Raw genomic sequence first — 11,178 nt, forward strand, 5'->3', positions numbered from 1 at the left:
ACTGTCGATTTAAGCGCATTTAGAGACAATTTGCGATTCTTGAACATGTAACGTGGCTTATAACCATCCTTATCCGCTGTGTACATCGTCACCGTTTCGGTTTCGCTCTTCTCATCGTAGACCGTATAAGAACCCATGACTACGAGATGTTCATCATCGGTACCCGGATTCATTACCATACCAATCTCTTCGCGTTTGCTGCCATTCGGTTCTTCCAAGCTTAAACCATATAACTTTACTTTAGTTGAATCATAAAACATTTGACAAAATATTTGCTTACTTGAACCGGTAACCTTCCCTTGTTGGTGCTTTACTATAGAATTTCGTAAGTATAGTTGGAGAGAGAGAGTCCAGCAAGCCAGCATTGCTGCTTATAATGAAGGTTGCCAGGATGGCAATAAGTAAGAACTGGAAAGAAAATAAGTTTAGTTTCATCTACTACATATGTACATACATATCTGTGGACTTTTGACACAACAATTTTTTGCATTCCGTAGGTTGGATTTAGAGTTAATTTTAAGGAACTTCCAAATAAAAATTTAAAATTTTTTTTTATTTAACTTAGATTAAGATAGCATCTTAAGCTACTTCTATTAACGGTCAAAAATAGAAATATTACATGAGATCTCAGTTAATTATTGCTTTGGAGAGAAAATGATCTCACTCGAGAGAAGTTGTTTTGTCAAATGTCCACAGATATATATATTTAACAAAATCAGTTATTTGTACATATGTCATGTTTTTTATAAACTTATGGAAACACTTTTCGATTGCTTCATTGGTGTTGTAATTATTATTAAAATTATTCACAAATGCCAAGCTCATGATTTCATATCCATAAAATGGTTATTTAGCTGTTCACTGAACTTCTGAGACAACTGCAGGTGCGATTTGAATGGACCCGAAAATCGTTTGCGTAGGCAAAGCCCGCGGGTACGGGCCGAAATATTTGCTGTCAGCACGAACTCGTGCGGGCCTGGCCCCACTAATATTCTTAACGTGCGAGCTTGTGCGTGTTTTTGAAAGTTGATTTTGCACTCGTGCCCATCTCTACTTCATACCAATATAAGACTTTTCACTGTATGAAAACTATCCGGTTATTCCTTAGTTTCAAAATTGGGAGCCGGTTTTTTTGAATTTGCAATTTTTCGAATAACTCGCAAACCAGTTTTGTAAAAAAGGCGAATAATCGAACACCCTAGTAAGTAGACCAAATTCCGCCCATCGATCGATAATTGAAGAAGATTTTCGTTTTCGGTGCCCTTAATATAAATTTTCTGCTTACAATTTTTATGGAATATTTTAACACCCTAACTAGAATTTATTCAAAGCAGGTTCAAGAAAATCCGTTGTGGTAGGTGCTAATGGGTTATCGTTTTCTATAATAAATGCAGGAATTATGTTTGTAGTAGTTTTAGACATACAATTTATGCAATTTTTGGTAGCCACGCAAAAATCAGGTTTTCGTTAAAATAGAGAGCAACAGATTCATCCAGATGAAACCAAAATTTCAATAAAGCCAAGTACATAGAGAATTAAAATATTTGTATGGGTTAAGGCGGTTTCACCTGTCTCACCGAGAGCTCAAAAAAATACGCTGAATTGCATGTAGGCAACTAAATATATCATTTACTGTTTGCTTCAGAATAAAATAAAATGTGCCGAACTGAACGTTGAACCGGCCGCACTTCAGTAACCTCTCCGACAATAAATTTACTGCTGAAAGCAAATAAACAGCTGTCCGGACACCAATGGTGAATCCGGCTTTACTATGCATTTAAAGAACTGGAGTGCCCAAATTAAGTATAGATGGAGTAAAATTGAAAAACACGCTCTCGAAATTTTAATTTTGAAAATTTATTCTTGAAAAGGAGAAGGTTATCAATTCGTCAATTCTTTATGTAAATTACTTGATCAACGACTGGCGTGCTTTGTTGAACTCGGTAAAAATCGCTTAGGCAGTTACAGTGCCAAATAAGAAGAAGAAGACATTACTTGATATTAAATATGATTTTAATTCTTAGAACTTGCTTTTATTTTGTCTATGACTACTAGGCCAAAATTAAATGGTTTTTAGAAAAGGCGTACAAGATTTTTCTAACAATTTTTATTTTTTTTCGAAAGTAAATAAAATACCTTTTAGTTTATTTTTTCGCCGATAGAAGTTAACTATTAATATCGAAAATTACCTTTCATTTAAAATTTTTTATTTTATTAATTATGCGTAAAAAGTTGTTTCTATGTAGTTTATCATCGTCAAACATTTGGCTTAAATCATGTACTGGTTTTGCCACATTTTTTTTTTTTTTGCCAATAGATACCTACGTATGTATGTATGTAAAACGCCAACCAAAAGTCAAGATCGCGAAGACGACAAAAATGGCCTTCGAAATAGCCAACTGGTTTTAATTTATTATAATATGTGTCTATACTTATGTATGTATGTATGTATATGTCGCACACACAAATTTAATCAAACTAACAAATATGAAATCATGTTTGATTATTAATGAAGAAGAATTACACAGCAGGGTCAAGTTTATTTAAGAAAAACCTGGAAAACTATTTCAGTGCCTTTGCAAATGATGCAAACGTGCAACAACGGTGGCCAAGCCTACTTTATTCCAAGAACGGTGCGCTCCTTGTTCTTTAATTGAAGGCCACCAAAACTGATTCGCATTATTTGTTTTAACAAAGTAAATAGAAGGTGGAAAGCTCATCGTTGTCATAAACATATTATACCTCGTCGGAAGTGATGCTTCTCTTATAAAGCCATCTGTGATCCGGAAGGCCCATATATGTAACTGTAGGGCCCTCCATTTGTGTGAAAACATCAAGACGTAGATCACGAATTGCAGCTCAGTCAAGCAGCTTTCCTTCTGCACTTCACAGATACTTTTACATGGTTCTAAGGAAATAAAATTAAATTAAGAAGCGCCTGACGGAATTCGGCACCTTCTGGAAGCTAACAAATAGCGGCACACTCCTCTGCACGCTCAGCCACTGCCAACTACGCATGCATGCTTTCAAATGTTTAGCTTAAGCAAATAAAATACAATTATTGCTTTCAAATGATATCATCTTTTTCGAACGTTTCGAACGTTTTCCGCATACGAAAATTGATGATAACTGTAGCAGTTTTTTCTATTCCTTTTCGGATACGAAAAATTGAACTAAACTGCACTGTCGGAAAAATTTACGTTTCTTTGCTGGCTGGGATACTACATATATATATCATGCCCTAACCGCCAAAAAGATGTAAGCGGTATTTTTTTCAAAATTTCTTTTTGATGCAGAAATTTTCTTACAGCATTTACGTAGAAACGTTTCCACATAAAAAATAAAATTTTGAGGAAAAATGTCGCTTGCATCTTTTTGGCGGTTACGGCTCGATATGATCACCGAACATTTTATATAAACACTAACACATGAGCGGAAAATCCTTTCCATTTGTATATTTCTTGTCTAATTTTCATTTAGTCGTTGGTTTTACGTTAAAATATTATGAACTCACCAGTTTTGGAGATGCCATGGTAAAGCTCGCAGCAGATCACAACACAAACTGAAGCGTAGCCCCCATTATGAATGAACATTTCGCCTCGGTTTGGATTTAAAATAGTAATATACATACATACATAGATATTTACATATGCAGATACTACCAGAAAATCAACAAAACTTAAAATGAACTAGTTAAAAGACAATATTGTGATGATGACGATGGTGATTACAATAGGGCAGAGAATACATACATTTGTGTCGCTTATTGATCATATTGAAATAAACGAAATACGGATACATAAAATTCGAAAATTTATTTTTTATTACGATCTGATCTGTTGCAGCCCAGGTAGGCGACGCCTTCATGCAAGGCAACTTCGAGGAAAATTGCAGTCGCAATATGCAGCCTGCAGTTTCGCCACTAAACCACTATACCAGCTCAACGAGGAGGGCAATATTCAATAAACCGAAATATCCAAGCAGTTGAACTACATCGACGACTCATTACGTACCGTCGCGCGAAACTAGTTGGTTTGCAACGTCCCCAAAAGGGTAACGATTGGGAATTTCAGGAAGCTGCAGAGCAAAATAATGCCACCTAGATAACCTCGCCTCGATTGAGCGCAACTCAAGCTATGTGGGACCCATATAGGCAGCTAAAGACGGAAGCGACTTGTATTTTCCATAATACATATAAAGAGAGAATCCGAAATAAGTGATTGCGAAGAGTTTGGAATGCTGGCCGATAGCAAGAATGGCCGAAAATTTGTCAGAAAGTTAGGCAGACCAACACTTAAATCAACAGATAAAAAAATGAGCCAAATTTGTAATGTAATGGCAAGGCGAAATTCAAGAATTCTTCTCTTCTTTTTCAATTAACAAATACTGAAATTAAGCGTTGAGAGTTAATTTTATTTAAAAATAAATATGAATAAAATTTTTATATTTGTGGAAAAATTTACAAGTATTACTTCAAGTATGGGCAGCTTCGTCTATACAATTGTGGAAGAGCAACTATTGCTGCACTTCTTTGTTTAACCGGCCCCAGACATTAAAGCTTTTGCACTTAATTTACGATTCTTCAACATATAGCGCGGCTTGTAACCATCCTTGTCCGCTGTATACATCGTCACTGTCTCCGTATCGGTCTTCTCATCGTACACTGTGTACATACCCATTATGACTAGTTGTTCATCTGGTGTATCTGGATTCATTACAACACCGATTTCCTCGCGTTTACTGCCATTTGGCTCCTCCAGTCTGCACGAATTCAAATTAATAAATTACACATGTTTTAATGCTTCGACAACTGTATCACTTACTTGAAGCGATAACCCTCCTTTGTGGGCACTTGGCTGTAGAACTCCGTCTTGATGGCAGGATATATGTAATCCAGTAGACCAGCATTTACCGATATGGAAAAGGTGGCAAAAATTGATAGAGCAAGTAACTGAAATTATAGAATTTTAATTCGTTTATATTAGTAAGAACTCATTGGTTACCAACATAGGACTTATGATACACATATCGATAGAAGTTTTTTTTTTAAATAATTTTTTATTAATGCAGAAACGTATCTGATTGCTCTAGAAACATTTCTGCGCCAAAAACATTATTGAAAAAATATCGTCTACATATTTTGGCGGTTAGAGCTCGATATGTAAGTTACTTATTTTAACTGCTATCTCTTACGTAGGCTATGCCAGTAAATAATTTCTTCAAATCAATTACTTTGTAGGGAATATGTCACGTGAACTAATGTTAGGGTCATAGACTACGGATCTGTATGCCGTTTTTCTGGATCAGGTCATTTTTTCAAAGATATTTATGTTTGTATTGTGAATGAGAAAATTCAAACTTAAACAGTGAAAAATTAAAAAATAATAGATTTTTTGTATTTCTTTCATTTGTATTTAAAGCCTGTTCTTTTACAAAAGAATCATGCTACTAACAAATAAAATCATTGGATAAATAAACAAGAAAGCCATACTCGTATGTGGCCACACTCGTACACGGCGTATGAGTAACATTTTCCATGTTAAACGTTTGAATTTATTTTCATACGCAATGCCAACTTAAAATGAAAGTACTTATGTGGGTGTACCCCACTATATCCAAAATCAAAATCCCCATATTAAAGTCCCCAAAATCAAAATCTCCAAACTCAAAATCTCGCGATTTTAAACCTAATTTGAATGTATTTCACACAGAAAATGAAGATTCTATATTCGACATTATTTCTCAAACTTAAATTGAAAACAAATTGTATGACGAATTCACAAATCGTCACCTGAAAGGCAAAAAGACGTAACAACATTATAACTGAAATGGAAAAAGTCGTGACTAAAGATTTTTATCTTTTTCTTAATATGATGTGGGAGTTGTAATTTGATGAAATACATCATATCAATCAAAAACTGAATTTTGAATTTTTTATTAGTTACGACTTTTTGAATTTCAGCGACGATGTTTGTTACATCTTTTTGCATTTCAGGTGACGGAATATTTAGTAGGTAAATGAAAGTTAAAAGAAATGTAATATACCGCAATAACTTAGAATATATTTAGCACGAATTTACATAACCACATAAACCATACACGATTCAAGTCATGGTGAAACCGTGGTGGATGAAGTAAAAAGAGCGATGGACTTGGGCGAGCCTAAGATATTTACCAAAAATTGCCATCTTTCACACAGATTATTTTTAGAGCATTATGAACCATATTTTTGCTATTACCAATCAAAATTCTAAAAAAAAAATGGATTTTCGGCCCACCGTATAACATGTGATCGACAAAACAGTCGATGTGTTTAACTGAAGGATGTACCTCCGAAGACCTGGCAACAACACTCATACGCCATGTCAGGGGCTGAAATGAATTTTTATGAGTAACATTAAGTCATTTGTTTACTAATTTTCTGTCACTTTAACTTTCACACTCATTAAATCAAATTCTGTTCCTTTACTCATTATTATTATTATTTTTAAAAATGCACACGTACTTTTATTATCTCACTTATGCTCTTTGAAAGCTCTTTAGTGATTTGTTTTATATTGAAAGTATAACTTTAAATTAAAGCAAATAAATATGACACATAAATTTATAAAGCAATAACAAGTAATTTTTAAGCAAAGAACTAAACCAACTTCAGTTCACATATAAAAGTTTTCATGTTCCAATGATCGGATAATGGGACCACCACGGAGGTACCTACCACCTTTCCTTAAAAAAAAAATTATTGAAATCGGTTAACGCGGTTCAAAGTTATGCATTAACATACATAAAAAGAAATAAATAAAAATAGTAAGTACTTTCATATCACAGTTCAGTATTTTTGACAACACAATTTTTAAGTTTGAATCAGAATACTTTCGTTTATCATTGTTAGCCGAAAGTTTTTTTTCCGGTCATTTAAAAATTAAATAAATTTCAATTTTTTTAAATAACTAGCAATCTTATATATTTTTTAACTGACCAGTTTTACAGAAGCCATGATGCGTTGCAACACGTTTAAGATCAAGTCATCGACTGATTCACTGTAATCAAAATAGTTTTGCTTGACGGTTTGGCTTCGCATCTTTGAAGAGGTGTAATAACTAAATATGCAAGAATGCTAAAAAGCCAGCAAACATATACATACACATCTCCATTATTTCTTACATAAACTCGTATATATATATACTTACATAAAGGTGAGTATGTATGCATCTTCGATAGCTGAAACAAACCTCAGAGCAGCCATTAACAACTTAGTAGTCAGTTCTAAAATTTTATTCAATTTGTTATTTATTCCTATTGTCCCTTCAATGCTAATATATAATCATGAATCGACAGGTGTAACACTGGCATCATGCATATTGCACTATATCTGATACCATTGACAGTTGCAGTTTTTTACATACATATGTATGTACCTATATGTATACGTAAATAAATTAAATTATATTTTTCGAAATTTCTATTCTCTTGCGGTAAAACCAGCCTTAGTCACATAGCAATGCGTGACTTTGCGGCAATCTGCTCCACGAAAATCAAACACATGACCTTTGAGGTGGAGAAAATGCAAAAGATTACAACAATGCATGAGTAAAACATTTAACAGAGATAATGAATAGTGGTAAAATAATTGTTGTTTTGCAATATTTAATGAATGAAAAAACTGAGTAAGAACTATTTGAGAAAAATTTCTTCAACAACTTACACTAGGGTATGGCGAAAAAAAAACAATTTTTCAATTTCGAAATTCCAATAGGGCCGAAAACGTTGAACCAATTTAAACCGAAACACCCGACATGTAGAACCCATATAGGTACGGTGACCATCCGTCCTGTAATATACGGGACAGTCCTCTCTTTGGACCCATTGTCCTGGTAATTTATTTACTTTATACGGGACGCCAAATGTTCTGTGTTTTTTTTGATGTCCTGTATTTGTCCCGTATTCGGTGTTCCGACGCATTAACAGCTCATTAAATAGTCATGCCTATGAACGAGTTTTAAGTGATGTTGGTATATGATCGTAATTTCTTTATAAACAGTTATTATTATTATTTTCTAATACATACATACATACATACAGTGACCAAAATAGAAATTAGGACTCGACATTTTAGTAAGTTTTGGCTATTTTTCCTTAGTTTATTTAATGTTTATTAATTATTTTATGAAAGTAAAGCTCTTTTCCTAACAAAACCATATGATACCAAATTTCGAACATTGTGCAAAAAATTATAAAAATTAATTCTGAAATCTTTCGCCAAAATTTCAAACTTTTTAATTAGAATCTTTAGAAAAAAATTTGGTTTGCAGTTTTGTAACTCATTAAAATTGAGTATAATAAAGTGCGAGTGGAAAGTGCTGCTCATTTGCTTCTCTTTCAAAAAAAAAAAATGGTTGAACATACTTTGTATGAAAAAATGCAATGTAACACCGCCAACAAAAAAAAATTCCAAAAATTTGTGGTAAGCTCTGCCGACTTAAACTTGCACTTTATTATAGTAAAGTTTAACGAATTTTTTAACAAATTTTACGGGGTAATCTCGAGAAAATTATCCTACAAATGTGTGATGTTACTAAAAGGATACTGTTTCAGGGAAAACGGTGTGGATAAAAATTTCAAACATTTTTTTTGTCCCGTATTCGGCTCTCATAAATATGGTCACCCTACATATAGGCAGCTAAAGAGGAAAGCGACACGTATTTTCCATAATATAAAGATAGAATCCAAATTAAGTGATTGCGAAGATTTTGGAATGCTGGCCGATAGGAAGAACAACCGAAAAGTTTGTTAGAAATCATCAACACGTAATAAAAACGAGCAAAGCCCACCTAATTTTTAATATAATGGCAAGGCAAAATTCAAGAATGCTTCTCTTCTTTTTCAATTAATACTGAAATTAAGCGTTAAGCGTTAATTTTATTAAGGTTACACTCTAAAAAGTGCATGTAAAACTACTACCGAAAAGTGTTTATTTTTCAACCAGAATCTGTTCAAGTATACGCAAAAGATGTTCAAGATTTGATTTTGAACATGAGTTGTTGAAAATATAGACATGAAATATTTTAAATTCCCAACATTTCGAAAGTAAAAATATATTTTTTACAAATAATAAATACTAAGTGCCAGGGGCGCACGCAGGAATATATTTTTGGGGGGCGAAGGATTTATACTTCTAAATATATATCATCAGAAAATACTGAAAATTCACTCTTCAAAATACATTTATGCAAGTTTTATGTACAGTATGAAATAAATAAATAAACTTTTTAAAGTTTCATCAATTGCATTTTATTTACATAAAATTTACAAAGAACTCAGACATTTTCAACCGGCTTCAAAAAAGTGGAGGCTATCAATTCTTCGGAGTATTTTTACTTCTTTTATTTATTCCACCGCATAACTTCATACCGCGTGAACGGATTCCAATAATCCTTTTTTTACCGGAAAGATGGTACCTTAAGGGTCGTCCCGTAATTTGGTTTAGATCCGATCATGAAAATCATGAAAAAATTAACGGTTAAAGATGCACTCAACTTTCAAAAGTAATACAAAATTTTACAAAAGAATTTTAATATAAATAAATTAAATAATTTCACGAAATTTTTACACTGTTTTATTCATTTTCGTCGATTTCTGGTTTCTCATTTTTTAATACTTCGAATAACGAAAATTTAACTGAACTTGTATTTTTATCATGTATGTAACTCATTTTGGTGGAACGAATTCGAAGTTAACAAATTAAATCTTCGAATGCTTATTAAGTACATATCAGTGGTAAACTTTTTAAAGGCTGTAAAGTGTAAAAAGCGTTCAGTAAGTGAGTATGCATTGCGTATTTTTAGAACAATGTTTTCATTCGCAGTTAAACTTTAAAGAGCTCTCAAGAAAAATGAAAAATTCTTACAAAATGACGCACAAGAAATGGAAAAGAAATTTTTTTCTATCAAAATGTCTTAAATCATAATAAATTTAACCCCAAAACCCACCCCTTGTGTGCGCTACGTTACAAATTTGATATGTAAAAGTAAACAGACAGTGTTTAATTTTGCACACACTAGAAGCGGAAACTGGTTACCTCTCTTTATATGCGTAAATTTAAACGAAAATTTTTTAGAAGAAATTTTAAACATTTTATGTGTAACCTATGAAAACGTGAACAATAAATGTTTAAAACTCAAAAAACCAATTTGAAATTTGTTCTACGCAACACATGTGATAAGTAAAAGTAAGCAAGCAGTGTTTAATTTAATTAACACGGTGTGTAAATTTGCATTCATTAAGAAAGGAAACTGGTTACCTATCTTAATATGCGCAAATTTAAACAAAAATTTTCTAGAGTGTATACTATGTTCACGTTGAGCCTTTAACTCGAGTTTATCTGCCATTTTAGAGTTTAACGCTAAACTCTGCTCTTAATCTCGCAGTTTGGCATGCAAATAATTTTCGTTTAACTCGCCTTAAACACCACTTTTATTTGGAGTTAAAGCGTTTCCGAATTGGGTTTGTGTCTTTGTTAATCCAAACCTGCAACCAACTTTACAACAGGTAGTCTGTTCCCGTACTGTAGGATTTAATCAAAAATAAGTGTACTAATCAACAATCTAGCTATGCAAAAACCAAAAATGCGGCACGATAAACTTTTTGGTGTAATCCTGGAGAACGGAAACAGGCTAAATGTGAATAAGAAAAAGTAAACGAACAAATGTCAAATTAAACTCTGAGTTTATTAAACACCCCAGTGAGAACACTTGACAGTTGTTCATAAACCCAAAAGGTTAAACTCGAGTTGAAATTTCAACGTGAATATAGTGTTAGGTGAGGTTATTCTGGCTGGCTGACCGCCCCACATAGACCAATAGGTATCTAGTGATGCCAGATGGAAATAGAGGTTCAGTTAATTATATTCGAAGTATGCATCATTTAGGATGTCAACGCTTTTTGAGAATCTCTGCAGTACTTGAAGCCCAAGTGTTGCCACGTCTTCAAGATAATTAAACCCTGGAGCTCTGAGATATTTTAATCGTGTTTTTGGTACAGCAGAACAATGGCATAGAACGTGTTCTACTTCACCTACAGCAATCCCCATTTTCCTCCTTCTTCGATAGTAACCCGTAACCCCCTACAGCAAGGTATTATGTAGCCTGCTGTGGCTACACGCTCTTTGGCTATTGAGCT

The 11,178-nt window shown here is 33.3% G+C and overlaps 2 protein-coding genes across 2 annotated transcripts in view; both read right to left on the bottom strand.

Annotated features, from left to right (window-relative positions):
• The window catches only part of LOC118738241, a 14,060-nt gene extending 10,528 nt beyond the window's left edge, over positions 1–3,532 (bottom strand). The window contains exons 1-3 of the mRNA XM_036469167.1: positions 3,515–3,532; positions 281–408; positions 3–219 (exon numbers count right to left, since the gene is read on the bottom strand). Of these exons, the coding sequence (XP_036325060.1) occupies positions 3–219; positions 281–408; positions 3,515–3,532 (363 nt within the window). The remainder of the gene's footprint in view (positions 1–2; positions 220–280; positions 409–3,514) is intronic.
• A 926-nt stretch (positions 3,533–4,458) lies between these two features.
• On the bottom strand, positions 4,459–5,027 carry LOC118738242. Its single transcript, XM_036469168.1, has 3 exons — positions 5,004–5,027; positions 4,824–4,951; positions 4,459–4,761 (listed from the first exon to the last, which is right to left on the bottom strand). Exons 1-3 carry the CDS (start codon positions 5,025–5,027, stop codon positions 4,536–4,538), a joined length of 378 nt encoding a protein of 125 aa, XP_036325061.1. The 3' UTR covers positions 4,459–4,535.
• Positions 5,028–11,178: the final 6,151 nt, after the last annotated feature.

This window comes from Rhagoletis pomonella, unplaced genomic scaffold (assembly GCF_013731165.1).
Source record: "Rhagoletis pomonella isolate Grant_MI unplaced genomic scaffold, Rhpom_1.0 Rhpom_scaffold_00004, whole genome shotgun sequence".
Lineage (NCBI taxonomy): Eukaryota > Metazoa > Arthropoda > Insecta > Diptera > Tephritidae > Rhagoletis > Rhagoletis pomonella.

What these genes read in the sequence shown, in the direction of transcription:
- LOC118738242 (XM_036469168.1), bottom strand. Translation starts at nt 5,027, where the DNA reads ATGTGTATCATAAGTCCTATGTTG. An exon ending in GTATCATAAGTCCTATGTTG is followed by an intron (nt 4,952 to 5,003) that starts GTAACCAATGAG and finishes CTATAATTTCAG; the next exon opens with TTACTTGCTCTATCAATTTT. An exon ending in AAGGAGGGTTATCGCTTCAA is followed by an intron (nt 4,762 to 4,823) that starts GTAAGTGATACA and finishes GAATTCGTGCAG; the next exon opens with ACTGGAGGAGCCAAATGGCA.